This window comes from Euleptes europaea, chromosome 4 (assembly GCF_029931775.1).
Source record: "Euleptes europaea isolate rEulEur1 chromosome 4, rEulEur1.hap1, whole genome shotgun sequence".
Lineage (NCBI taxonomy): Eukaryota > Metazoa > Chordata > Lepidosauria > Squamata > Sphaerodactylidae > Euleptes > Euleptes europaea.
The window spans coordinates 4,794,482-4,810,271 of NC_079315.1; the positions used below are offsets into that span (position 1 = coordinate 4,794,482).

General features: G+C 47.1%; 1 protein-coding gene across 1 annotated transcript in view; it reads left to right on the plus strand.

The window, feature by feature from the left end:
- The first annotated feature begins 2,836 nt into the window (after nucleotides 1-2,836).
- The window catches only part of LETM1 (leucine zipper and EF-hand containing transmembrane protein 1), a 33,123-nt gene continuing 20,169 nt past the window's right edge, over nucleotides 2,837-15,790 (plus strand). The window contains exons 1-6 of the mRNA XM_056848325.1: nucleotides 2,837-2,965; nucleotides 11,093-11,448; nucleotides 11,622-12,072; nucleotides 13,021-13,164; nucleotides 14,347-14,484; nucleotides 15,294-15,497. Of these exons, the coding sequence (XP_056704303.1) occupies nucleotides 2,837-2,965; nucleotides 11,093-11,448; nucleotides 11,622-12,072; nucleotides 13,021-13,164; nucleotides 14,347-14,484; nucleotides 15,294-15,497 (1,422 nt within the window). The remainder of the gene's footprint in view (nucleotides 2,966-11,092; nucleotides 11,449-11,621; nucleotides 12,073-13,020; nucleotides 13,165-14,346; nucleotides 14,485-15,293; nucleotides 15,498-15,790) is intronic.

Here is a 15,790-nt window from a genome sequence, read left to right on the forward strand (position 1 = left end):
TCAACGCCACAGAGTCCAATGGCCAAAGCGGCCATTCTCTCCAGGGGAACTGATCTCTATCGGCTGGAGATCAGTTTTAATAACAGATCTCCAGCTACCACTGGGATGCTATAATAATCAGTTGATGCAAACAAATAGCACAGGGCTCAAAGGTATATGCAAATTACAAATTTATATGTATATAAACATATTTGTTAGTGAATATTGTTTATATACATATAAATTTGTAATTTGCATATACCTTTGAGCCCTGTGCTATTTGTTTGCAACCACTGGGAGGTTGGCAATGCTAAGGCAGAGCCAAATGAAATTAAACCCCCCCTTTAGGGGACGATGGAAAGCCTGAAGGGAGGATAAAACCACACACAGACTAAGGAAAGTGCTGTTGCTTACCAGGCCTAACCATCCCTTTAATTAGCATTAAGACAGCCAATAACAAGAAGAGTTGTTTTTTATATGCTGACTTTCTCTGCCACTTAAGGGAGACTCAGACAGGCTTACTATCACCTTCCCTACAACAGACACCCTGTGAGGTAGGTGGGGCTGAGAGAGCTCTAAAAGAGCTGTGACTAGCCCAAGGTCACCCAGCTGGCTTTGTGTGTAGGCCATTAGAAATTTCATAGAGTCATAGAATCATAGAGTTGGAAGGGATTACCAGGGTCATCAAGTCCAACCCCCTGCACAATGCAGGAAATTCACAACTACCTCCCCCCACACACCCCTAGTGACCAGAAGATGGCCAGGATGCCCTCCCTCTCATCATCTGCCTAAGGTCACAGAATCAGCATGGCTGACAGATGGCCATCTAACCTCTTCTTAAAAACCTCCAGGGAAGGAGAGCTTACCACCTCCCGAGGAAGCCTGTCCCACTGAGGAACCACTCTGACTGTTAGAAAATTCTTCCTAATGTCTAGATGGAAACTCTTTTGATTTAATTTCAACCCATTGGTTCTGGTCCGACCTTGGGCAACAGAAAACAACTCGGCACCATCAATATGACAGCCCCTCAAGTACTTGAATATGATTTGATTACCTGGGCAGATTTTTTTTTTTAAATGTTACTTTAGCAGAAACTGGCCAACACAGAACGAGGATCTTTACTCCACGACTGAACGTAAACGATATGCAGGAAAATATTTTCAAACAATATGCTCATTTTAAAAGGCATCCTGTTAAATAGAGCCTCTGCCTGAAATATTGAAGAATTACTATTAGATTTATGCCTAACTCCGGGGTCATCTGCTGAAGCTGGGGGTGAGAGATTCAAAACAGAGAAAATGAAGTATTTCTTCACACAACGCAGAGTTAAATTGTGGAACTCCCTGGCACAGGCAGCAGCCACACAAAGCTCCCGCCAGTGGAGCTACAGACCTCGCAAGCCTAAGCATTATCCTGACTGTGTTCCACGGCACCTAATGTATTCGGCATGCTCCTCTGATCCTGGAGAGAATAGGTCTGCATCGTGACTAGTATCCATTTTAACTAGTAGCCATGGATAGCCCTCTCCTCCATGAACATGTCCACTCCCCACAATTTAACTATACATTGTGTGAAGAAATACTTCCTTTTATTTATCTGTTTGGAATCTCTCACCCTCCAGCTTCAGCAGATGACCCTGCATTCTAGTACCTGTGTTTCCATTTAGTTATCAGTGCTGGTTTTGGTTGTACCCACGTGGACTGCCAAAAAATCAAATCAGTGGGTTCTAGATCAAATCAAGCCTGAACTGACCCTAGAAGCTAAAATGACTCAACTGAGGCTATCCTATTTTGGTCACATTATGAGGAGACAAGAATCCCTGGAAAAGACAGTCATGCTAGGAAAAGTTGAGGGCAGCAGGAAAAGAGGAAGACCCAACAGGAGATGGATGGACTCAATCAAGGAAGCCACAGCCCTTAATTTGCAAGACCTGAGCAAGGCTGTCAAGGATAGGACATTTTGGAGGACGTTGATTCATAGGGTCGCCATGAGTCGGAAGCGACTTGACAGCACTTAACACACACACTGTATTTTGGTCACGTTATGAGACGACAAGAGTCATCGGAAAAGACAATAATGCTAGGAAAAGTCGAGGGCAGCAGGAAAAGAGGAAGACCCAAGAAGAGATGGATGGACTCAGTCAAGGAAGCCATGGCCCTCAATTTGCAAGACCTGAGCAAGGCTGTCAAAGATAGGACGTCTTGGAGGACACTGATTCATAGGGTCGTCATGAGTCGGAAGCGACTTGACAGCACTTAACACACATACACGCACACCGTATTTTGGTCACATTATGAGACGACAAGAGTCATTGGAAAAGACAATAATGCTAGGAAAAGTTGAGGGCAGCAGGAAAAGAGGAAGACCCAACAAGAGATGGATGGATTCAATCAAGGAAGCCACGGTCCTCAATTTGCAAGACCTGAGCAAAGATAGGACATTTTGGAGGACATTGATTCACAGGGTGGCCAGGAGTTGGAGGCGACTTGACGGCCCTTCAGACACACACACACGGAGGCTGGCCCGCGTCCCAAGTCACGCTTAAACGACCACCTTAAAAGCGACTCCTCGTCGCGGTCGCTGTCCTTGAGCACCAGAGGGCGGCCACGCCTGGGCGCGAGGAAAGACTCCAACTCCCAGCATGCCGCGCGGCGGGGCCACGCTCCCTCGTGCGCCTGCGCAGGGGAGCCCGCTCCCTCGTGCGCCTGCGCAGGAGAGCCCAACTCCCTTTCCTCTCCTCAGGCTGCCGGCCGGGCGGCCTCGCGCGGCTATGGCGTTCGTGCTGCTGAGCCGCTGCGGGCGGCCGACGACCTGCCTGCCTCGGCGGCTGCGGGCGGAGCCCCAGGCCGGTGAGTGAATGAGTGAGCGAGGGCCGGCGGGCGGGGACGGCTCCGGGCGCGGCGCGGCCTTCGAGGTGGGGCCGGGGAGCGCCGGCGTAGGCCTCGGGCCTGGCTCTGAGGCGGCGCCGGCGGCGGCACGGGGAACGGTCGGCCCTCCTGGGCGGCGGGAGGCCTGCCGGCGGAGGAGCAGCAGCCCCCGGGAGGGCTGAGGAGGCTGGCTCCGGCCACGGTGTTGACAGGCAGTGGGAGCCCCCGGCGGGGGGGGGGAGTAGGCATAGAATCATAGAGTCGGGAGGCGTCATCTAGTCCAACCCCCTGCACAATGCATGGGAATTCACAACTGCCTCCTCCCTCCCCCACCGACCCCTACCCCATGCCCAGAAGATGGGGGGCGGGGAGAAACTCCTGCATGACCCCTGGCCAATCTGGCCTGGAGGAAAATAGCTTCCTGTCCGCAAAAGTGGCTTTTATTTCAGCAATAAAACAGAATCGAAGAGTTGGAAGGGACCTCCAGGGGTCATCTAGTCCAACCCCCTGCACAATGCAGGAAATTCACAACTACCTCCCCCCACACACCCCCAGTGACCCCTTACTCAATGCCCAGAAGATGGCCAAGGTGCCCTCCCTCCCGTGATCTGCCCAAGGTCATAGAATCAGCCTTGCTGACAGATGGCCATCTAGCCTCTGCTTCAAAACCTCCAGGGAAGGAGAGCTCACCACCTCCCGAGGAAGCCTGTTCCACTGAGGAACCGCTCGAACGGTTAGAAAATACTTCCTTCCCTTCCCCTCCACAAAACAGACATCCTGTGAGGTAGGTGGGGCTGAGGGAGCTCTAAGAGAACTGTGACTAGCCCAAGGTCACCCAGCTGTCTTCATGTGGATGAGTGGGGAAACCAACCCACTTCTCCAGATTAGAGTCCACTGCTCTTAACCACTACACCACTCTGTCTCTCATTTCAGAGTATTTATTCTTGTCACCTATCTGTGAGGCTGAGAGAGTTCAGAGAGAACTGTGATTAGCCCAAGGTCACCCAGCTGGCTTCATGTGTAGGAGCGGGGAATCAAACCCAGTTCTCCAGATTAAAGACCGCTTCTCTTAACCACTACACCACACTGCCACTACACCATGCTGCCTCTCAGTTCAGAGTATTTATTCTTCTCACCTACCCATGAGGTAGGTGGGGGCTGAGGGAGCTCTTAAGAGCTGTGACTAGCACAAGGTCACCCAGCTGGCTTCATGTGTAGGAGTGGGGAAACCAACCCGGTTCACCAGAATAGCTCCACCGCTCATGTGGAGGAGGAATGGGGAATCAAACCCGGTTCTGCAGATCAGATTCCACTGCTCCAAACCACTACTCTCCACCACAAAACCCACTGGGAGCCCGGGGGGCTGTTTGGACACATCCGCTCTGCAAAGGTGCATCCCAGGCCGGTGGCCCCTTAATCCAGCTCAGGTGCGGAAATAGCCGCAGGTGCACTAATCGCCGCCTACGGAGGAGACTCTTGTTTCTTTATTCTATTCATTTATTTACCTTATTTATAGCCAGCATTTCTCACGTGGACTCGAGGCGGATAATTACAACAGAGAGGGTCGATACAATGAAGAGGATGGAATGATCAGCGAACGATGCGATAGGGTCGTAGATCCAACCAGAAGTCTAAAAAACAGAACTGAAGCAAAGCCTGAGTCCTAACGTGACACGTTAAATCAGGGGTGGGGAACCTTTTTTCCACCAAGGGTCATTTGGATATTTATAACATCATTCGCGGGCCATACAAAATTATCAACTTAAAAATTAGCCGACCGAGCCCCAAGCAGGCAACTGCCCAGATGACCCCCCACCGGCATGGGCAACAGGCATCCAACAGGGAGCGCACTCACCCACCTGGTGGCACAGGATGGTCTGTTGCACCAGCTGGGCGTAGCCGTCCAGCCGCACACCGGAGTTGCTCCTGCTCCGCGTGGTCGGGGCCGGATTCTACAGCCTGCTCCTGCTACCTCCGCCTACAGGGATAAAATGAGGACGCACTGGCTAAGAACCCCCCCCCCCCGCGCATTCTGGCCCTGTCCCCTTTAACCTCTCCATTGTCGCCATTTCTGCCCCCAGCCCTCTTGTAGTACAGAGGGAATACGTTTCTCCACGGCCCGGGAGGGAAAGGGTTAACACAGTTTCTTGGGCGGTCCTAGCAGCTCCATAGCTAACGACTCTTCTGCAAGGGGGGAAAAGGGTTCCTTTTCTTGCAAAACAAACTCCCTTCTGCCTTGAATAGAGGCTATTCCTGTCCACGGGAGGGGGCAGATCGGCAGTCTTAGATCCTTCTGAGCTAGAGATCTGCCAGGACCCACGAAGGGCCAGACCAAATGATTTCGCGGGCCTTAAACTGCCCTCCCAGGCCTGACGTTCACCACCCCTGTGTTAAATGATGCAAAAATTCCATAGTAGGATCCTAGTTTCAGTAAGCTAAACACAGTATAGACCACAGTCCCTAATAGTATCTCCCAAGTAATTTTGTGAATCTTTTAGCTCAGGACGACTCTGTTGTTTGTGTAGAAAAGCCCTCTCGAATAATTCAGTTTTGCCTAGTTTGTGGTTGTTGCTGCTTGGAGAGGCCTTTCCAGCCCACTGGCAGAGCCCAGTGTGAGGCAGAAGGGTCTAGTTGAGACGGACTTGGGGCCGTCTGTCACCTTTCTTGGGCAGGGGAAATGTGTTGGTTGACAAGCATAAGCAAATAATCAAGGATGCAGCATTGGGAGGGCAGGTGATGGTGGGGCTCCCAGGTATAAGTATAGACAAGTGTGATCCAGAAATTCTGTCTCCTAAACATAGAAGCCTTTTGCAGACATTATGCAAACTATGCAAAAGGGAATTGTTCAAGAGATATATTTTTTTGCCCAGGGAAATAGGACTATACTGTAATAAGGAGAAGAAAAGTTGGTTTTTATATGCTGCCTTTCTCTACCACTTAAGGGAGACTCAAACCGGTTTATAATCACCTTCCCTTTCCCTCCCCACAACAGACACCCTGTGAGGGGGGGGGGCTGAGAGAGTTTGACTAGTCCAAGGTCACCCAGCTGGCTTTGTGTGTAGGAGTGGGGAAACAAATCCAGTTCACCAGATTAGCCTCCGCCGCTCATGTGGAGGAGTGGGGGAATCGAACCCGGTTCTCCAGTTTAGACTCCACTGCTCTTAACCACTACACCGTGCTGGCTCTCAATAATAAGAAATAATAATAATAAGAAAGTTGTATTGGTTAAGGGATAGGGGCTGTGGCCTGTACTACTGCATTGCTGTCTATCTGCTCCAGACTGAGTTGTTTCTGTACCACTTAATGTATCATGTTTGAAAGCTTATGCTTTGTTTCAGCAGTGTTCATTGGCTGCCCACCCCCGGTTGATTGTACTTGATTTTGCACTATGTGATCCGTGGATACTGTGGCCTGCCAAAAACAAACAAACAAACAAACCAGTGGGTTATAGATCAAATCCAGCCTGAACTGACCCTAGAAGCTAAAATGTCTAAACTGAGGCTGTCGTAGTTTGGTCACATTATGCAAAGACAAGAGTCACAGTCATTCTAGGAAAAGTCGAGGGCAGCAGGAAAAGAGGAAGACCCAACAACAGATGGATTGATTCTATAAAGGAAGCCACAGCCCTCAATTTGCAAGACCTAAGCAAGGCTGTTAAAATATAGGACGTTTTGGAGGACATTGATTCATAGGGTGGCCATGAGTTGGAAGCAACTTGACAGCACTTAACACACACGCAATCCGCCTTGAGTCTCAGTGAGAAAGGTGGGCTATAAATAACCTAAAGAAACAAAAATTATCTGTACGTTTCCACCACCACATGCAAACCTGAGCACTAGAAATGTCTGTACAGAAAGAAAGAAAAACGTGGTTCTCATAGTTTTGTGGTAGGTACCACATTTCATGTGAAACATGTTGTACATGTTGTGCTGCAGAATATTCTCAGCCCTGACCGTAATTCCCTATTCATCTTGGGAGAACTTGTGCCTAGTCAGGTTTTTCTTAACCTTTTGTGGTTCCAAGTGGTGCAGTTGGGTAATCGTACACTGTGGACTTAATTGGTTTGGTTAAGGACTCCCCCCCCCCCCACTCACACAATTCAAATTAGCAGTTATGCACTGGAAGGTGCTAGGCCCTTCATTTTGGGGACTCTTTACTAAGTCAGAGCAGCTGGAGCCCTAAACCGTTGTTACCTTGTATCTGGCCCAGAATCTGGTCATTATCCTGAATCTGACGTTACTGGCAGTACTTTTTACTGCAACGTCTTGTTGCATTATATTTCCTTGCTCGGTGCTTGGAGTTCTCATCTGTTTCACTGTGTTTCAGAATATGCTAATGAAACATACTGCGTTACCTGCTGTCAAATAGATCAGTCAATTGCACGAGGGAAGTGGCAACTTTTCTCTTTATAGCACCAAGGAAAAAATAAATTTCATCTCCCCTTTTTAAAGTGTGAAGTGGTTGATGGATAGCCAGTGGCTGTTAAATCTAAGGAAAGAATATGCTAATATTTGTTTACTTTCTAAAACCCTACCTTCTAATCTGTCAAATCAACCCACAAGTCTAAACTCATCTTGCACGCATTCTTAAATTGTCTTAAGTACTTCTAAGGGTTCTCTTCTTAGTAATGACTGTGCTCTAAGTACCATAAGCCATGTACAGAAGCACGTCTTTGTTTTGCAACACACACAACAAATTGACGTAGTTGTAGGCATAGTATATTTCCCAAATTAAAAGGAGGACATGCCTATCAATACAAATGTGTGTAAGATCTTTTAAAAGCATATGTAAAGATGTATCAAGGAAAAATTGTTTTCAGCCTTCAGTTTTTGTTTTGGCCTACCTGTGAGAAGGCAAAAATTAAAATACGTGTGCTAAGGTAGCAAAGGCTTCAGCTGTTTTCATCTCTGTTTTTTCCAAGTACTGGGTGTACTTGCAGTGTTTCTTGTTCAGCACTACAACTTTGAAATTTGATGGATATGCCAGATACAGTTTTATATGCTAGCTAATTTTATGTTGTTGCATTTTATGTTGTTGAATCTGCAAAGTCAGTTTATGTTTGATTGGAAAGTGAGTATTGGAATGTAACAAATTTCAATCCCCCCCCCCCCCAATTTCTGTCCATCCCCCATTTTTCCTAGTCCCCTGGCAATGGCCATTCCCCAGCACCCACCAGGCCTCTTGGTGTAGTGGTTAAGAGTGGTGGTTTGGAGTGGTGGACTCTGGTCTGGAGAACCGGGTTTGATTCCCCACTCCTCCACATGAGCCGCGGAGGCTAATCTGGTGAACTGGATTTGTTTCCCCACTCCTACACATGAAGCCAGCTGGGTGACCTTGGGCTGGTCACAGCGCTCTCAGCCCCACCTACCTCACAGGTGTCTGTTGTGGGGAGGGGAAGGGAAGGTGATTGTAAGCCAGTTTGATTCTCCCTTAAGTGGTAGAGAAAGTCTGCATATAAAAGCCAACTCTTCTTCTTCTTCTCCCCCCCCCAAAAAAGAGCTGACTGTTGCTATATCGATATAACAGTATGTGCAACAGGTTCTCAGAATCCCCAGCCTTCATTTTAAAAAATAGTAAGTCTCTAGCCACTTTTGTGGTGAAGATGTCTTTCCTTTTATGTCACGGCAGCCAAAGATGCGAGAGATATTTTTTTAATGAAAGCTGGGGATTCAAATATTGCGGTGGCGATGTAACAGTATTCATTTGCTAGCATTTCTGCCTGCACTGGGTGGCTGAGCAACCAAACAGAGCCAGTTTCCAGGGATGTCCTGCTATAAAAGTCACATATATTCTGTGCTAATGTGGTTAACCCCTGATTCACCTGTATGCTGACGTTCATTTTTGCATTCTAGGACTCCTGGGAAACAACGCTTGTCTCGACTGTACATCTCTGAGAGTAATAAATCGCGCGTAAGTAAATATTCGTGTTGCTGTAGTGAGTAGCTGTTTTATGGGATGCTGATCATAAATGCTTATTCTGTGGAGCTTCCACAACTATTTACAAAAATAAGCGCTCATTTTATTTTAGTTACCATTTTGTAAACTGTTCATACTGCATCAAAACGTACTTGCAATAACTATAAACATCTCACCACCAGAGTTCATAGAGATGAATAATTGTATAATCATATCTGCTTAAAATGAGACTTACTTGTAACAGGTTAAGGCAAGTTTTACAGATTTCTACACCGATAACCATAGTCGGGTATTTTTACTTTTATATATCACCTATTTATATATTTTTCATTTATGCCCCATCTTTCTCCCCAGTGGGGACCCAAAGCAGCATACATTGTTTTTATCTCACAACAACCTTGTGAGGTAGGTTAGGGTATATCTAGCACCTTTTTGTCTTGTCCTCCTTCAAAGGAATTCAGTGCTTCAATATACATCACCATTTTATCCTCACAACAACCTTGTGCGTTGGGTTTGATTGAGAGTAGGAGACTAGCTCAAGGTCACCCGGTGAGATTCATGACGGTGTGGGATGGCCAGTGATTTCTCACTCTGAATAGGAGAGCATGGGTGATTCCTTCCATCCTGTCAGGAGGCAGGATCTCTCTTTAGTTTCAACCAATGAGGTTCAAGTTCCTTTCCTGAATTGGAATAGATTGCAAGACTTTTAGTGGAATTGGACAATGTTTTAGTTGAGACCAAGGAGCAGAAAAAGACAACCATCCTCGAAGTAGCTTTCTTCCAGCTTAGTTCAGCAGAAGAGCCACTTACATTGGAGGAAGTCTTCAAACTTGAAGAAGTGTTGGTTTTTATACTCTGCTTTTCTCTACCAAAAGAAGCCCAAAAGCAGTTAACAATCACCTTCCCTTCCCCTCCTCCCCACAACAAACACCTTGTGAGTTAGGTGGGGCTGAGAGAGTTCTGAGAGAGCTGTGACTAGCCCAGGGTCACCCAGCAGGCTGCATGTGGAGGAATGGGGAATCAAACCTGGTTCTCCAGATTTGAGTCCACGACTCTTAACCTCTACGCCACTCTGGCTCTTGAACCAAAAGGAAGGATGGGGTAAAAAATAATCTAATAAATAAGATTTGCTCAGTGGAGTGATATGGTAGGGGTAGAATCCACCCCAGTGCCCAGAGCAGGGCTCAGCAAATCCCAGGTACAAAGTTGCCATGGTGCCTGGAAATTTCATTGTGCCACTTAGCATTTTCACCAGTCATTTTATGTCTTCAGAAACCTCAGTGGAAGAACAAAAAGTTGACTCCACCCCATTTTTCCACTGGCTGTGTGGCATATGAACAAAAGGCGTGTGGAAAGGGGGCTGTAATAAGGAGGGAGATTGGCTGAGATTGAGCAAAAAGATGGCTGGGTCTAACCCAAAGCTTACAATTTTGCATTGGAGTGTTTTGTTGTCAAACAGTCTTTCTTTCCCCCTGTTCTTAGACCAAGGTCTTGAACAATGAAACCATAAAACCTAAATGAGACCTATCTCTAAAAACACCTCCCTTCATTTATTCTCTGCAGCCTCCAAAAAACGAGCAACAAAATAAGTACGCTGAGGGTCAGAGTCCTCTAAGAGGAACTGAACCTTTTGCTCCCAAGTTGCTTGAGAAGATGTGGACCATTTCTTAAAACATGGTATAATCCATTTTTGCCTAAGCTGGTATACGTAAGGGCAATGCTAAAGGATATGTACCAAGGAGCCCACTGACTGAAGAGGGAAGGGACACAGCCGGTCTGAAAAAGGGATCTTTACATACGGCCCAGCAAAACCATTGAAAAAGAGCAATTAAATCTTGAGAGCATAAAGATTCTACATAACTTTGGACTAACCAGAGTGTGAGGACTTTGGACCAGGGTCCGGGATTCCGCCCTTGTTGAGGCCCTCACTATCCGTTCGAGAGGAGCTTCCTCGGCCTCAGACCACTCAGCAGGCGAGTCTGAGCTGTCCTCGCCTGCTGTGTCAGCCAGCGTGGTAGCTTGCAGAGCTTGCTCCAGCCCTGCAGCCCACCCAACTCTGGCTTCCTCACTCCTCCTCGGCTTCCGCTCTCTCTTCCCTTATCTACCCCAGCCCCGTCCTTCCCCCACCTTATAAGGAGCCAGCCTACTTCCGGCTCCACCCCTCTCTTTTCCTGCCTCCCGTGCGGGCCGGGGAGCTCGGAGGTTGCTCCTCCGCGCTCTCCCCCCGCCCGGTGGTTTCGGCTGCCCCTGGCCCCCTTGCCGGGACCTGCCTCCTCCCCCCTGTCTGGGCGCAGCCCGCCCCCTGAGCCCCCGTCTGCCCCCTTCCCAAGGCCGGAACGGCCAGCCAGCGGGGGCCCCAGCGACGGCGCGCTCCCCCGCCCCCTCTCTGCCTGCCGTTGCCGTTGCCGCTGCGGCCGGCAAGGCTGAGGCGCCGGGCCTGCCTGCGGTCGCCACTCGGGCGCCGCCCGTCGGGGCCTCGACTCGCCCCCCCCCCCAACGCGGCCCTCGTGGGTCCGAGCCGCCGGTCCGGTCCCGCGGCTTGCCGGGACCCCCCGCGCCGCGCTCCCCCCGCCGCCGGACCAGAGGTGAGTGCGGACGGGGGGGGCCCGCTGGAGGGACCCTGGGGCGAGTCCTGGGTTGGCTCTGAGCCCGCCCCAGGACACAGAGAATCCATAGTTGTCAAACAGTAAGGTACAGCGGATACAGTGCTAAGTCTGCTTGCGAGGAAGTCCAGATACTCTTTTTTAGGTTGTCCTTTTATAAATCATGCTGTTTTAGCTTAATCTGCTTCACAGGAATGTTGTGGGTAAAAAAAAGAGAGATGAGTTCACATGCTTCTTTTTTTCTTCTTTTTAACAGGCACGCTCACTTTAAATACTACCCTAGTTTTTCCTCTGTTTTCTTTTCCTCTGCGCAAGATGGTTATAATTGTTGGACTGAGCAAAGGCACTTTGTAGCACTGAGATCGTCTGACTTATGGTCCCTTCCCGCTAGTAGGGGCGTTCAGGTGCCATATTATCTTCCTGTGCGACAGTGGCATTCTTCGCAACCGAGACACGATGACTCGGTGGTGGAAAAGTCGCTGAAGTCTCTCAAGGACAAAAACAAGAAGCTGGAAGAAGGAGGCCCAATATATAGTCCAACCGTAGAAGAAAGCATAGTTAAAAGATCTCTTGGGCAGAGGGTTGTCGACGAACTGAAGCACTACTACCATGGCTTTCGGCTCTTGTGGATTGATACGAAAATTGCTGCACGTATGCTCTGGCAGATTCTCCATGGCAACACTTTATCCCGACGAGAACGGAGACAGGTATTGAATCTATGGAATTATTGTTACTGCTGCTGCTAGAGAGCCAGCATGGTGTAGTGGTTAAGAACGGTGGTTTGGAGCGGTGGACTCTGATCTGGAGAATCGGTTTGATTCCCCACTTCTCCACATGAGCGGCGGAGGCTAATCTGGTGAATTGGATTTGTTTCCCCACTCCTATGCATGAAGCCAGCTAGGTGACCTTGGGCAAGTCACACTCTCTCAGTCCCGCCTACTTCACAGGGTATCTATTGTGGGGAAGGGAAGGTGATTGTAAGCTGGTTTGATTCTCTCGGCATATAAAAACCATCTTCTTCTTCTATTATTACTTTGCCTTTGTCACTGGGACTCAAAGGTGGATTATGATTTAAAAAAACCTTTTCAGTCCATCATTAAGCAGATTATGAGATCTGACAACATATGAATGTAACAGCAAAGATTCTAAGTAAGACAAAATAATGCGATTTGGCTGGGGTAGTAGACCAGGAGTAAAACAAGAATGCATGCCAACCTAGCTAAGCACGTAAGAAAAGCCCTGCTGGGTCAGACCAAGGTCCATCAAGTCCAGCAGTCTGTTCACACAGAGGCCAACCAGGTGCCTCCAGGAAGCCCACAAACAAGATGACTGCAGCAGCGTTATCCTACCTGTGTTCCAAAGCACCTAATATAATAGGCCTGCTCCTCTGTTCCTGGAGGGAATAGGTATACTTCTTGATTAGTAGCCATGGAGAGCCCTCTCCTCCATGAACATGTCCACTTCCCTCTTAAACCCTTCCAAGTTGGCTGCCATCACATCCTGGGGCAGGGAGTGCATCTTTGATGTGTTGCTTACCCCATATTGACACAGTGTCTCTTTGAGCGTGACAGCTTGAGAGAGCATTAGGAGTTAGCTGTTGTATGAATAAACGGTACCCTTCTTATGCATTACATTACCTCATTTCTTGTTTGCAGTTCCTTCGGATATGTGCTGACCTCTTTCGACTGGTCCCTTTCTTAGTCTTTCTCGTCGTTCCGTTCATGGAATTCCTGCTTCCAGTAGCCGTAAAGCTCTTCCCTAACATGCTTCCGTCAACCTTTGAGACAAAGTCTAAGAAGGTAATCATATTGTGGGTTCATATTTGAATGAATGCTTCGTTTAGTTTACTAAGTTGAAATATTTTTCCAAGACGAGTCTTTGAAAAATATTGTTGTGTTTGGCATGTGCCCTTGTGTTAGTGTTGGCCGATCTTAGGTTGTAAAAAATGAAATTAATGATTGAATCTTTGAAAGAGCTTCTTAAGTGACTCAGAAAAATTGAATGAGAAAACATTCTAATTAGGAATTGGAATTTACTTTTCTTTGAGGGTACCTCGTACTTAAATTATGAGCGAATAAATCGGTAGTTGCGATTTATTTGTTATGTATAATTTTAAGAATTGTCTGCGTTAAAAAGGAGTGCCTGAGTGTGGCAAAGATTGTGATACTGTGTTGATATTGACAAGATATATAAAAATGTTTTTATGAGGATTATTTATTTTAAAAAATTACAGTATTTTTTAAAAATGAATTGAAATGAAAACTGGACCTCATACCAATATGCTAAAGCTAAGCATACCTATGACTACCTTTACCTTTTTAATTTAAACTGAAATATAGAAAACTTGATTCAGGCTTGCATGACTTCAGTCATTCTTTTGAAAATCAGGATTAAACCTTTTTGGGAGAGATGATACATTGTGAGTCACATGGGGCTGAAAATCTTTTAATTCGCTCATCAGAAACGTATTGTGTTCCTGTAGAGCCAAGACATCTTACAGATTCAGATAGGATGCTCTGAAATTAGAAATTGGTATATGAATATAATTGTTCATAATAAATTCATAACACACAAAACTCTTCCAGCTTTGTTCTTTGGGTCATTCCATCATTTCCATTACTGCGGCTGGTGCACCGAGGCAGTTAATGGCAGAAATGTGATATTAATGAGCTTTTCCAAATAATCGCTGTACTTTGTTCTGTAATTGCTATTGTTGACGCCTTACACAGACATAGGAAAGGAAAAGTAGGGTGTGTGCTTGCATGGGTTACCATTGCTGTCTCCGTATGTGTTTCTTCTCGCAAGGCGTATTCAAGGGTAGGGAAAGGTGATGGAAAGGATAGGGAAAGCTGGTTTTATTCTTCCTTAAGTGTTGGCATATAAAAACCAGCTCCTCTTCTTCCTGTTTTTGGGAATAAGCTTGAAATAGTTGCAGCAGTTCTGTGGTTTCTGTTTTTAAAAGTATCCTTTTCCTTTGTTAGGAAGAGAGGCTGAAGAAGGAATTAAGAGTGAAGCTTGAACTGGCAAAATTTCTTCAGGATACTATCGAAGAGATCGCTTTAAAAAATAAAGCAGCGAAAGGAAACGTCACCAGAGACTTTTCGACCTTCTTTCAAAAGGTAAACCCTTTTTTTCCTTGTCTTGCAAATAAAGTACTATGACTTCGGGTTCAGCTATGTCAGCAGTTCAGGGTTTTTTTTACCTCCCAGGTGATTGTCCTTTCCCCAGCCCTGGCGCCAGCCTGGTGGAACGGTGACATCAGGGCCCTGCGGGACCTTAAAGAATTCCGCAGGGCCTGCAAGACAGAGCTTTTCTGCCAGGCCTGTAGATGAGGGCAGCCGCGGGTCTCATCTTTTGCTGGCCTCCCTACTCTCCCCCCCCCCATTTCCATGCTATTCTTGTTAATTGGGGGTGTGTGTAAACTGCTGCCTGTCACTATGGGTTGAATTAGGTGCCATCTGGAGTTTTAAGGCTTTTAATTGGGGTTTTACCGTTTAATTTTAGAAATTGTCATTAATTTTATTGTTGATATTTTGATGTACTTTAAATATAGTGCACTGACAGATAAATTTGGAACCTGGCTCCCGGATGAGGAGAGTACCCAGTCCTTTAATGATCGAAGCTCTCTGGATTTGGTGGCAAACTTTGCGGGTTTACGTTTAGCTCAAGCAGCGTATAAATTAAATGTATTTTAAATGATGTTCCCCGCCCTGAGCCTGGCCTTAGCTAGGGAGGGAGGGCTGTAAATTGCAAAATAAATAAACGCAGGACGTATCGTGACTCTGTACTGGTCCCAAATTACAAAACCATTGGATTCAGAACTGCGGTTTGCCCTAGATGTTGGTGAAGAATTGGGCAATACTTCTTACTGTTTCAGTAAATAGTTGTGAAAACAAAGTCTTTACAGCATGTGGTTCCTTACTTGCAGATCAGAGAGACCGGTGAAAGACCAAGCAACGAGGAAATTTTACGGTTCTCTAAACTGTTTGAAGACGAGCTAACCCTGGATAATCTCACAAGGCCGCAGCTGGTGGCGCTCTGCAAACTGCTAGAACTTCAGTCAATCGGGACGAACAATTTTCTGCGCTTCCAGCTGACGATGAAGTTGAGATCTATAAAAGCAGATGACAAAGTAAGATTTTTTGTGTTTTTTTTGGTTACGGGTGTGCTTAATGCTTGGCTACCCTAACAGCTGTTTTGGAGCAGGGGGTTTTGTTGACCCCCCCGGGGGGATCTTGTGTTTCTGTCTGCCAAGGACAGGAATAGTCTGATCATGGAGCTGACTAGAGCAGAACAAGATTCAGTTGACCTGTCCTCGTGTTCCGCTCTCCTGTAAGCTTGTTAGGACTTTTGCCAAGACCAAGGGGAGAAAAAGAGAGAGGAGGTGGGGAAAGATTTAAGATGGAAAATGTATAGAGTTGCGGC